The 13,258-nt window shown below is 41.8% G+C and overlaps 1 protein-coding gene across 3 annotated transcripts in view; it reads left to right on the forward strand.

Annotated features, from left to right (window-relative positions):
- Window positions 1-11,471, forward strand: part of FECH (ferrochelatase) — a 37,594-nt gene extending 26,123 nt beyond the window's left edge. For 2 of the 3 annotated variants that reach the window (XM_024754889.1, XM_024754891.1), the window contains 4 exons: window positions 2,625-2,732; window positions 3,146-3,310; window positions 6,812-6,871; window positions 7,334-11,471. In XM_024754889.1, the coding sequence (XP_024610657.1) occupies window positions 2,625-2,732; window positions 3,146-3,310; window positions 6,812-6,871; window positions 7,334-7,468 (468 nt within the window). In that variant the 3' untranslated portion in view covers window positions 7,469-11,471. Of the gene's footprint in view, window positions 1-2,624; window positions 2,733-3,145; window positions 3,311-3,416; window positions 3,573-6,811; window positions 6,872-7,333 lie in introns of those variants that run through there. The other variant, XM_024754890.1, reaches the window with a different exon arrangement.
- The last annotated feature ends 1,787 nt before the right edge of the window (window positions 11,472-13,258 follow it).

The following is a 13,258-nucleotide window of genomic DNA, read 5'->3' on the forward strand; positions in this document are numbered from 1 at the left end:
TTCCAGGTGCTGCCTTCTCTCCTCTGTCTCTCACTTCACTTCCCGTTCTTCCCCTCAAGGACTGAAGATGCTGCTTCCAGGTTTGTTTATTTGGGGTTTTTTTGCTGCCCAGGGTCTTGGGTGAGACTGAGAAATACCATGAAGTCAGGAGGATAAGGATGGGGTAGGGAAGGCAGAGGGATTGTCGAGCAAGAAAACTGTTCTCACAAGCTCTTCGTTTTCCCCTGCATTCGCTTCTAATGACTTTTTCCCCGTCATGACTTTTTTTTTTTTTTTTTTAATTTATTTATTTATGGCTGTGTTGGGTCTTCGTTTCTGTGCATGGGCTTTCTCTAGTTGTGGCAAGCTGGGGCCACTCTTCATCGCGGTGCGCGGGCCTCTCACTATCGCGGCCTCTCGTTGCGGAGCACAGGCTCCAGACGCGCAGGCTCAGTAATTGTGGCTCACGGGCCCAGTTGCTCCGTGGCATGTGGGATCTTCCCAGACCAGGGCTCGAACCCGTGTCCCCTGCATTGGCAGGCAGATTCTCAACCACTGCGCCACCAGGGAAGCCCCTCGTCATGACTTTTTAAAAACGTATTATGTTGAAGTCATTTTAGACTTACAGAAAAGTTGCAAAAATAGTACCGTGTTCCCTTAGCTTCTCCTAATGTTGACATCTCACATAACCGGAGTCCAGGGATCAAAACTAAGGACCGAACGGCAGTGCAGTGCTGTTACCTGAAGGCCTTATTCAGATGTCACCACTTCCTCCTCAGTTGTCTCTTTTCTGTTCCAGGATCCAATCCAGGATCTTACATGGCATTTACTTGTCACGTCTCCTCAGGATCCTCCAGTCTGTGACAGTTCCTCATACTTTCCTTGTCTTTCATGACCTTGATATTTTTGAAGAGAGATTTTAGTAGAATGTTAGTTATTTTGTAGCATGCTCCTCCATTTGGATTTGTCTGGTATTTTCTCATGATTAGACTGAGGTCGTGTATTATCAGGAAAAAAAAACCCTGGGGTGGTCTGTCCTCAGTGTAGCGTATCAGGGGAACATGCTGGCAGTATGTTTTACTACTTGTGACGTGATCCCTGGTCATTTGTCTAAGGTGGTATCTTCTGGATCTGTCCATTATAAGGTCACTATTTTTCTCTCTGTAATTACAAATATCTTAGGCAAGCTACTTTGAGACCGTGCAAATATCTTGTTGTTCCTCAGACTTTTGCCCACTAATTTTAGCCTCCATCAGTGGATATTTCTGTGCTGTTCTAATGGTGACTTTATATTTCCCTCATTCCTTCTACATTTATGTTTCTAATGGCAAACTAACTTTTAATAATATCATGAAAAGGTTCATCATTTTATTTCGACAATGTTTGTTGAACACCTACTATATTCCAGGCAGTCTTCTATCCTCTATCATAAGATATGGGAGTGAACAAAATAGACAAAAATCTTTGCCTCCAGAGAATGGGGGAAGGGGGACAGATGATAAACATAATACATAAGAAAATAATCTGGAATATTAGGAGGTAATAAGTGCTATGGGAAGAAATAAAGCAGGGTAAGGGGGCTAGGGAGTTAGTACACAACTAAATATTAAAGAAGTGAAAGTAACACTTCTCCTGAACATTTTCAGAGGTATTAGCAAGCTGTTCTGGCTGTGAGTAGCATTTACAGGCACTGTGCACAAAGCATTGCCATGGTCCGCTGTTGTGGGAAGAGTGGGGAAAAGGGATTAGAACACACAGGCCATGCTCTTGAGGAGCCTGGAGTCTGAGCCCACGTGCCGCTTCTTTCTCTTCTTCCACTAGTGTTTACTCTGTGTCCACCTGGTCCCCATAGACTCACACTGTCCGTACAGCACTCTTTTGTTTTTCTTTTTTGCAGTACGCGGGCCTCTCACTGTTGTGGCCTCTCCCGTTGCGGAGCACAGGACCCGGACGCGCAGGCTCAGCGGCCATGGCTCACGGGCCCAGCCGCTCCACGGCATGTGCGATCCTCCCGGACTGGGGCACGAACCCGTGTCCCCTGCATTGGCAGGCGGACTCTCAACCACTGCGCCACCAGAGAAGCCCCGTACAGCACTCTTTCAATTTCATTTCTAAAATCAGGGAGTTCCCTGGTGGCCTAGTGGTTAGGATTCCAGGCTTTCACTGTCGTGGCCCGGGTTCAATCCCTGGTTGGGGAACTGAGATCCCACAAGGTGTGCAGCGCAGCCAAAAATAAAAATAAAATACAATGAAATAAAATCAGCCCCTCAGGTGACTACCAAGAGTGAAGGCCCATCCCTTGTTGCCTCTTCCTTCCCAGCTTTTCTGTCTCATTTTCCCTATTTCAGATGGGGGATTGAAGAAACCCATCCTCCATCGTCATACATTGTCAATCTCCCATGAATAACATGGACACAGAATTTGACATGTTCCTACGGGCCTTAGAGATGATTGAGAACAGTGTTCTCCTTTGGCTGATGAAATTGATCCAAGGAAGCTGGGCGTTGAGGTCAGATGGCATGGTCGTTAGCGCAGAAGACAAGGGGCGGCCTCAGGGCCAGGGCTCATGCCACCTCACCACATAGTCCGAGGCTCTCAGCACCCTTCACGGTGTTGGTGACTGAACACCCGTGTCTCTGTTGCAGGTGGTCAACAGAGGGGACCCCTATCCTCAGGAGGTGGGCGCCACTGTCCAGAGAGTCATGGATAAGCTGGGTTACTCCAATCCCTACAGACTGGTTTGGCAGTCCAAGGTAAGTGGCTTCCACACATCTGCAGGCAGTCAGCTCTCTTGAGGATGTGTATTTTAGGACAAAGTTATAAAATGATTAGATTTGGCCCTTTCACGTAGGCACAATGTTCTGTAACCTGACTGCTCCCATGAGCAGAAAGAACTCTGCAAGCAAATAAGAAGGAGGGAAAATCAAGTGACTACTGGAATTCCTCGATTCCATTGAAACAATAGATTATTTTTAATTGTAATCATAGGAATTGTTATATTTTGCCAATTTCGAGAAGGATTCAAGCTTAATATAGAAATACCAGAACCCATTAGAGAAGGTGTAAAACGTGGCCCTCACTCTTACAGGGAGGTGTGTGTATGTCCAGGGCAGTGGGCTGTGGTGAGACGTGGGTCCCTGTGTGCATTCATCCTCCTTTCTCACAGGTTGGCCCGATGCCCTGGCTGGGTCCTCTGACAAACGAGGCCATTAGAGGGCTTTGTGAGCGGGGGAGGAAGAACATCCTTTTGGTTCCGATAGCATTTACCAGCGATCACATTGAAACGCTGTATGAACTGGACATCGAATACTCTCAAGTTCTAGCCAGCGAGGTAAGTGTGGTTATCAATCCCATTGTGATTTGTTTTAAAAGGAAACTCTCTCTGCAGTGATCTAATTGTGTCATTCAAAACTATCGTTCAGTATATATGTTTGCAGGTACCGTGGCCTCGTTGTTCTGAATAATACTTCATCTGAGTACTGATCCGAACACATCAACTTAATCGCATGTTTGCAGTGGGAAAGCACTCTTGTGCCTTTGTGAAACCAGGCAGCCCAGGGATCACTGCAGGCGATATCATTTTGTTTAGTTTGAGTTACTATACCCCTTGAAAGTAATAAAAACTACATTTCCTTAAGAAAAAAATAATTGTACTTCTCACCAGTTTGGAGGAAAAGAATTTCCTTGTTCTATAATTCCTCTTCTTCGCCTAAGAGTGCCCTTTACTTGGGCTGTTACACTGCTTCTGGTTGGGTTTCGAGGCACATAGGAGTCAACGCCATTTAAGAGAAGGGCGTGGAACGAACACTGGAACAGTATGTGTAACTTCCTTGACCTCTGTATGCACTCACTTAATTAGCTCTTTGCTACTGTGTTGTGATCAGTCTGATTATTGAAATAACAGATACCATTCCGAGTTGTCTTGTAATGTAGGATGGATGTGATTGTCATTCACATGGAGAAAAACTATTGTTGACCCATCTCGGGGCTTCTGAGGGCCGGCCTGAAACCTGAGTCCACTTCTTAGCATTGTTTCTATGGGAATTGTGGAACCCTTGGGACCCAAGGAGCCCTTCCCTCTCCTCTTCCACCAGACCTCTTGGCCCTGGTCACCCCACGTGTGATGGATGGGGCCCCGGCCTCGAATGATACTTCACCCTTTCTGGGACCAGGTGGCAGGTGCAAGGAAGGGTGGAGAGTGGACTGGGGGAGAGCTTCAGCAGCACCCGACCCCACAGGTTTTTGTACGGATGTACTGGTCATCGATCACACATTGATGAAGGCAGAGGGTGCCTAAGTTACTTGTCAGTAGTTCTGATAAGGAATGTATGGGGAAGTTGTAGTTGGCTCACATGAGGTTGTAGGGTTGTCTATGGACTTCATTTGCCGATGCCTTCTAGGGACTTCCCCAGCAGTCCAGTGGTTAAGACCCTGCACTTCCACTACAGATACAGGCGATCTCTGGTTGGGGAACTAAGATCCCACATGCCACGTGGCACAGCCAAAACAAAACAAAAAAATGATGCCTTCTATATGCCAGCAATGACCTTGGCTAATGGTGACCTTGCTAGAAAACTGAAGTGCAATGGTCGTTCATACCAGTATATTTGGAAAACAAAGATTTGTTTGTATTGCATGGTAATTCACATTCATTCATATAACCAAACTGAGGTCATTCCTTAGTAATCAAATGGATTATTAGTGACTAATATATTAGCCTCTAGAGAGAATAAAGAAAACCATCTACTACAATTAATTTCCTTATTTTGAAGGGAGAATACACTACATTTCAAACTGTTAACTTTCTCTAAAAAGTAGTTTGAAATTTTTGCCCCAAATAGAAATTATTGCTTTCTGATAATAAAAATAATAAAGAACTCATTTCAGAGAAGTGTGACATAGAGAGTAGAACTCACTCAGACTCTTACCCCTGAGAGATATGTTAATATTTTGTTAAAAATAAGTCCCCTTTTCCCTCTAAATGTGTGTGTATCTTAATGAAAGTGGTATTCTTCTACACATTTAGTAAAAATGGTATTTTATTCACACTGTTTTTGTAACTTTTTTTCCTCTTAAAAATGTATTAGTATACTTTTTCTTTTTTTTTTTTATCTCATATGGTTTTATATGCCCAGTAGTGGGATTGCTGGGTCATATGGTAGTTCTATTTGTAGTTTTTTAAGGAACCTCCGTACTGTTCTCCATAGCGGCTGTAACAATTCACATTCCCACCAGCAGGGCAAGAGTGTTCCCTTTTCTCCACACCCTCTCCAGCATTTTTTGTTTCTAGATTTTTTGATGATGGCCATTCTGACTGGAGTGAGATGATATCTCATTGTAGTTTTGATTTGCATTTCTCTAATGATTAGTGATGTTGAGCATTCTTTCATGTATTTGTTGGCAGTCTGTATATCTTCTTTGGAGAAATGTCTATTTAGGTCTTCTGTCCATTTTTGGATTGGGTTGGTTTTTTGTTATTGAGCTGCATGAGCTGCTTGTAAATTTTGGAGATTAATCCTTTGTCAGTTGCTTCATTTGCAAATATTATCTCCCATTCTGAGGGTTGTCTTTTTGTCTTGTTTATGGTTTCCTTTGCTGTGCAAAAGCTTTGAAGTTTCATTAGGTCCCATTTGTTTATTTTTGTTTTTATTTCCATTTCTCTAGGAGGTATACATTTAAGATGTTTCTAATTTTTTGCTTTCATAAACTGCTCTGTAATAAACATCATTTTTCCAATTATTTTCTTAGAAATAATTCCTAGCAATGGAATGTAAATGTTGATACATATTTTATTGGATTGTCCTACAGAAATACGTCCTTTAAGTCTCCCATGAACAGTGTTTGAGAACACTTGGGACTCCCCTGGTGGTCCAGTGGTTAAGACTCCTCACTTCCACTGCAGGGGGCGCGGGTTCGATCCCTGCTCGGGGAACTAAGATCCTGCATGCCGTGCAGTGTGGCCCGAAAGAAAAAAACAGTTTGAGAACACTGACCAACTGGTTATCCTGCTGTTACTTCTACATGAAGTTTTGGAATATGATCAATCTCTTTTTAAATTGAGAACTATGTGTTTGCTGAATCTCACCATTTTCCCCTTCCCAGTCTTCTAACTTAAAAGATAAAGCAACAAAAAAGCCATCAGCGTTTCAGAAAGGGAAAGAGAAGATCCTAGCTACCTGAGTAAATAAGAATTAGATACTTCTCAGTTATTTGGGGGATAATTAGCTGGAATCAACTGGATATTTTTGGAGAGGGGAGCAGGGATGGTTGTAAACAATCCTTAGGTTTTTAATTTAGATTTTTCTATGTAAGAATATATTGAAAAACCCAACTGTGCGTATTGGATCCAATCTAGTTTCAATATACATTAAATTAATTTACCTCTTTTGGCACTTGGAATCAAAACGTGTAAAAATTTATGTCATTAAAGCAACATTCTGCTTAGGTAGAGTCTGTAAAAGTATGCATTAGAAAGGTAGACTGAAAAAAGAATCGTAAGCAGATTTAAATTACTTGAGTGTTCTGATGATACAAACCTCAAAAATGGTTTGGAAACAAAGCACCCATGGGAAGGTAATGGGATGAGGGAAGGAATAGAAATTGAAGAGCAATTTTACAATAAAGGGGTGAAAATCAGCAACTATGTCTGGTCCCCGGACTGTTTTTCATTTCTGGGTAGTCTGGGAACACTTTGGTACTAAGACTTCGAGTTGTGTTTGTGTATGTGTGTTTATTTATTTATTTTATTTTTTGTAGCAGTTTCTTTAAAAAAAAAATAAAAGGAAAATAAAACGTGTATGTATTTTTCCTCCCTTTTCTCATTTGATTTCAGTGTGGGGTTGAAAACATCAGAAGAGCAGAGTCTCTTAATGGAAATCCACTGTTCTCGAAGGTATCTCTAGTGTTACAACCATTTCAGTAGAACATGTCGGAGAGCAGTCCTCTGAGAAACTCTTACAGAATATTGGTTTTCTCACATATTAGAACATTTTGAGTTCCAATTAATTACAAAAATAAAATCGAATCCCTTATGCTCTCGCTCTTTTCTCCTTTAGAGAGCCCCCGTTTTCTTATTTCTACCCACCTATCACTATGTCTAATTAAAAATCTGCCTTTCAGAGACAAGGTTCAGCAGGTGGGGTGAGAGGATTTCCTTTTCTAAAACCTGTATTTGAAACTTTTCTCTAAGCTGAGAATTCTTAGGAAAGGAAGACATCATAGAATTGGGTTCAAAGGGTTCATAGGTTTTGAATGAAAAGAAAGTGGCTCCTCTGGGGGATGGGCGAGGGGAGGTGTGGGAAGCTGCGGCCGCTCTGCTGCTGATGGGTCTCTCCTGCTTGCTGTCTGTCTCCAGGCCCTGGCCGACTTGGTGCACTCACACATCCAGTCCAACGAGCGCTGCTCCACGCAGCTGACCCTGAGCTGCCCGCTCTGCGTGAATCCCGTCTGCAGGGAGACCAAGTCCTTCTTCAGCAGCCAGCAGCTGTGACCCCGCCAGAGCGCCGCGGGGATTTGGCAGGTGCCCAGCCTCCAGACACCTCCGAGGTGGAGGAGGATGTATTTAGCATTAGGGAGGGAGTCACATTGATGTGGGCATAGCCTTTGGCCACAAATTGTGTACCTTCTTGAGGAATGGACTCTGAAATCCTTATTGAGGGGTATTTTTTACAGACCAATACAGTAAGCATTTATAGTTCCCCTCTCTGGGTGAAGTTACTAGTTTGGAATGTCCACTAGGCTATTTTAAAAATGAGTTTTAAAAATTTATCTTATGAGATGCACACGTATTTTCAGTACCGATTTTGGTTTTATTGCCCCCCAAAACCCCTGCAGGGGTACGGAGAGTGCCCTCTGTGGGGCTGTCAGAGTGAGCGAGGTCTGTTTACAATCTCATACTTGTTTTTTTAAAGTGAACATAGTTGAGTAAATGAAATATAATTTGAAAAAAGAAAGGGTACCTAATCTTTCCGTCAGCCCGTGGGTTACAGGATGCTGGTCCGGTGATGTGGTTCCTACAGCGGCTGCTCTTGCCAGTGACGTCACTAGTAATCGGCCATTTTGGTCCTTGTATGTGAACCTCACTTTCCTCACCATGAAACCGAATCAAGTGTAGGTTCCAAAAGTGCTTTGAGATTCCCCAGGCACACAGGGCTGATAAACGTGTAGCAATCCTGCATTTGTCATCCCCACCTTGGTGGGAATCGTTGGTGCCGCAGGAGAGGGGGGCTGGAAATGCTAATGAAGGGCTTCATGTCCAGAGCTCCTCTCAGGACCTCGTGGACATTTCCATTGAGCATCTTCTTCATCTTGGTTGAATGTCTCCTTTCCACATATTTGTTTGAAGATTTATTTTATAAAGTCAACGATGTTTGGTAACCTCAAATTCTTAATTTACAATTTTTATTATAAAAATTATATAACCGTGCTATAGGAAATTTAAAAAATAGAGAAAAGGAAAATAACCACTCTAATGCAACAAATATGATTCATATTATTGTATTTCATGTTAGTCTTTTCCTGTGGCTATCTTAGATGCCATTGTAACCTTGAATTTGTGAGTGAAAAGTTGTCCTAAAAATGTAGAAATAATGTAGGATCAGAGTCAGATCTTCTATACCTGGATTTATATGGATTTTAAAAATCTCTGATGGATCCACAGTGAATTTGTAATAATTACTTTCTCTTTCCTTTAAGCCTTACAACTTTGTTCTTTGAAAGTGCCTTTCTTTTTTTTTATTTAAGCCAGTGAAAGTATTAGTGGAGTCATAGACCTTCTATATTCAGTATTTACTATATTAATAAATATGACATCATTAAGGTTTTAACCAGTCTGATTCATTCTCTCTGTTAAATCAAAAGTAATCCAAATTCATTAATAATCAAAATTATTAAATAAGAGGAATTTACTTGGTAGTACAAGAAAAGTAACATGCCATCCACGTTAGTTAATAGTTTTCCCACACTGATAACAGCTCTGAAATTTGAGTAGCATCTACACTTTTTTTTTTCCAAATTGGCTTTCCTTTTAGTAGATTGTGTTTCCAGAAGAGGGTACAAGGCATAGACAGTTGTTTAGAATTTTCCTCTTCTGTTTCCACGTACTTTGGGGGGACTAGGTTCAAGGTAGGTTTTGAGTGACCTTGGCGGGATGGCGTAAGGAGCAACTCGTGTGTTAGCCAGAGAGCAGAGTTTAAAGCTGGCGGCCGTAAGAAAGAACTAACATTTGTGTGTGTACACGTGCGCTGGTGTGTAAGCCTAGGGCCCTTGACTGCACCCTTGGTACTGCATCTCTAAGCTCTCAACCCAGCCTATAAAACCCCTTCTGTCGGATCCTGAAGATGGCCCAGGAACATGCTTCCCAACGTTGGGTGGAAATGGGAAATTCATTGAGATGTTGCAAGCTGGAAAAAGAAAATTCTGAGTTGACCCCAAAACTAGTGTCCTAAATTAAGGTCGTTCAGTTTCTCCGTCTTAATATGGAAATCCTCAGAGAAAGACAAAAGCTAATCTTTTCTTTCCTTATTTCTAAAAATTATAAAATTAAAAACATTTCATCAAGGTTGTACCCCAGACTTTGTAAATATCATTCCTAGGAGTGTTGTTCTAATTGCCTAATAATAGAGATTCCATTGTAAAAAAACCCCTTCAGTAACTTCTCCCAGTCCAGTTGGCCTTCTGTGACATTCAGCTTTCTTTTTATAGAAGCTAGCATCATAAGGTTTCAGGGAATGTACATCAAATGAATTAAGCCTGAATATCGGATGGCTCAAGAAACCTGAATTCTGCTTAAATCATTGCCAGTTGAAATATTTAATCATGTCATAATTATATTGAAGTTTTGTATGCTTGCTTTCTAACATTCCTGGTTAATTCAAACAGTGGCACCTGAAAACTTGATCTTTTTTTTTTTTTTGCTAGATTTCTTCCAGCTGGACAGTTGTGTGGTATGACTATTATCTAATCTTTGCCTTAAAAGACATGCTTCTTTTCTTAATACACTTATTTTGGAAAGTATAAAGTGTGCCAAGCCATAAGGCACCGAGGTGAGTGGTGGGTACCGGTGGGCAGTCCAGAGAAAGAAGCTGATGCTGTCAGTATTCGCTGAATGGCACCAACGTGACAAGCAACAGCAGTGGGCGCCCTTTAGCGGAACCATGGCTCCCAGCGTGAGATGAGTCTTAGGAGGGCTCTGGGGAGTGGGTGACCTCCAGAGAACACATTCACAATCTAGGCTCCCAGGAGAGGAAGAAGTGCTTCTGCTTTTGCTGTGGGAATCTTATTAAGCCTTTCTACAGGGAAGAGGAAGTGGAAAACAAATGCACCCGTGATAATCAGTTTCTTACAATACACTCTGATAGTGTCGGCTTAATCGTTTCTAGCTGAAATCATTAGCTTCCATTTTTAGCATTAACAGCTCCTGGCTAAATTAGTCTACGGTAAGCCATTAGGAGGGATGTTGGAATTAAAAACATCTTTGGAAAGAAGCCTGGTTTGAACCTGTGTTATAAGCCCTTGGGCAGGAGTCGCCGGGTCCTGTTCCTGGTTGTTTGACAGCTGTCACTCTGATGTTCCAGGTGCTCTCTCAGCAGCCGCAGGCCGGCTTTTTTCCTTCCACTCTCCCCAAGGGGTTGAAGCTTTACTTTCCTGACATATTAAGAAGTAATAGATTTTACCCTGAGAATTCATGAGGTATTTTTACCTTTTCCTTATTTAAAAAAAAATTATATACATGAGATGGGATTAACTGCACAGGCATACAAGCAGAGGCTTGCTGGCCAATTGTTCAAATTTCAGGTTGCTACACATAGCAATTATTAAAAGTGTTATATCTTACAGTTTAATTATATTTTAAAAAGTAACAAATACTCAAAAATCATTTCCCTATTATTTTACTATATTTTATCATCTTTATTCTAGAGGTTATTTATGTTTATGATACCTATATGGTGAAAATACTATATAATGATGATGAGCTACTGTACCTCTCCAGCTTTGTTCAGTGACCGCGTTGGTAGCTTGAAATTGGCTACAGTAGGGCTATTTACGTTTGGAAATCAGCAAATACTACAACGTAGGGCTTCCTTGATTGTTTTGTTGATTACCTAGACTTAAAGTGGTGGAAAAAATGTTCATACATATTAAAAGTTGTCATGTCTCTAGCCATTACATCGTGAATAGCACGAAAATTTGAGGAAATATCCTCCCATTATGTGAAAACTAATAGCCGATTTATCCAAGTGAAGTTTTGATATACAAAGTTGTTTTACGTTTGTATCACTCATTAATGTAAATGAAAACATCAGCATTCATGGCAGAACTATATAGGGTGGCTACAGATGTGAGAGCTTGATAAAAGTCAACAAAAGCATTCTCTGAGAATTGATTATATGGAATTTACGGTAAAGAGAATTATGTATTTTATTATTACTTGTAAATTGTGCATCCTGTATCTTTTATACTGGTAAAAGTTATAATAAACATACACACATGTACGTAAAGATTGTTTTTTTCAGAGAGCTGGTTGGTGACCATTTACCAAAACACTACTGCCTCAAATGGAACTTTTCTGGGATGATGGACGTGGTCTATGTGGATCGCATACTTGCGTTGTTCCCAGATTCATTATATATAGAGAGGTAGCTCGCTCTGTAGATCGCTGTCTCTTTAGAGTGGAAGCTACCCCATGGTTACTAGAAATTTTAATCTTTTTAGTAAGATGCCAGTTGTGTCCAACAAAATCCCACGGGCCTGTTGTACTGACAGGGGCCCTGAGAGGCGAAGGTTTGCTTATATCTGATAAACATCCTTATAGACAGAATCTTTGGACATATTCTCAGTCATTTCCGCAGGAAATATCCCTTAGAAGTGGGTTTTCTGGATCAAAGGATATTTATGCAGATTTTAAAAAGAGGATTAAATGAGATCACATGCCTAATGTATTTAGTAAGGTGCAGTGTTTGGGTGGGGTGTGTGTGTGTGTGTGTGTGTGTGTGTGTGTGTGTTAAAGGCCCAATAAATGGTAGCTATTATTGACTTGTGTTACTCACTTGGTTAGCAGACGATGGCTGTCTTGTTCTCAGTGTGACTTTATTCTAGGAGGTAGAATTTTACTCTGTTGTTTTTTCATGAAGATGTGATGGCAGAACGAATGTTATCCTCAAAGTTCAGAGCACTCACAGAGCCTCTAGGAATCAGGGATCAATTCTCTAGTCCTGCCTTTTATGTTCCTTGTTGCATTTACTTTGGGTCACTTGCCCTGAGAAGGTCACAGGTAGAGAGAGAAGAGACAGACTCTAAAGCTGTCGATCCTCCTTCATCAGTAACTTTGCAAAGAGTTTGAATGTTGGGAGAAAGTTGAGTTTCAGGTTTAAACAACTTGGGGGATTATGTGTGGATTTCACTTACCCTTTAAGGGTCTGCAGGTACCTGAGAGTTGCCTGTGTGTGTCCCGCCTGCCAGCCTGTCGCCGTGTGGCTCTCAGAGGGCAGGGCCGTCCATCAAAGCCGGGCCGGCCTCCAACTCAGGTAACCACTGCACTTACACAATTGTCCCTTTAAGAAACGTCAGCAGGGAATGTGTTCCTTCCTGTTTCTGCGCTTCTGAAGGTTTTCATGTCCATGCTAACCCACTGCGGGTCTCGGCCAAGGCCCAGTTGCCCATCAATATTGTAAAGTAGCAGCGTTATAAAATTTATGGAAGATGCACAAAGGACAATTCCCTGAAGTGACCAGCCTGCTGAGAGGGGATATTGGATAAAAGGGGATTTCCCACTTGGAAACAGTGTGACATCAAGTGCCCAGCTGGGGAGACCCTTTATACTCGTGGGCTCGGAGCTTGGGGAAGAAGGAAATCTGACCTGGTTTCAAATCCCACCTACAACTGTTAATTTATTTGGTTATCTATTAACAGTCTCCTGGCAGCTTACTTTTATGTTTAAAATTAAGTGCTTGATTGATTATTTTATGGAACAGTGATGGGCTGTTGTTCTATACATAAACCAACCCATTAGTGGGCTCTCTCATTACTGATCTCTTTCCTTCTTTCTTGGCTCATTTTGTGTGTGTGTGTGTGTGTGTGTGTGTGTGTGTGTGTGTGTGTGCGCGCGTGCACCTGAAGGTTGGGAGAGCTGGAGGAAAGGACTCTTTGTTCTGGGCTTGTATACATTCCCCAAACTACACATCCACAAGGATTTTCCAGCGTCCAAGGATTAATTCTCAGAGTCCCAGAGAATCTGTTATTATGCTGATTTCATTTTATCAAAAAATCTTAGCATAAGCTC

Source organism: Neophocaena asiaeorientalis, unplaced genomic scaffold (genome assembly GCF_003031525.2).
Source record: "Neophocaena asiaeorientalis asiaeorientalis breed wild unplaced genomic scaffold, Neophocaena_asiaeorientalis_V1.1 scaffold124, whole genome shotgun sequence".
Taxonomy (NCBI): domain Eukaryota; kingdom Metazoa; phylum Chordata; class Mammalia; order Artiodactyla; family Phocoenidae; genus Neophocaena; species Neophocaena asiaeorientalis.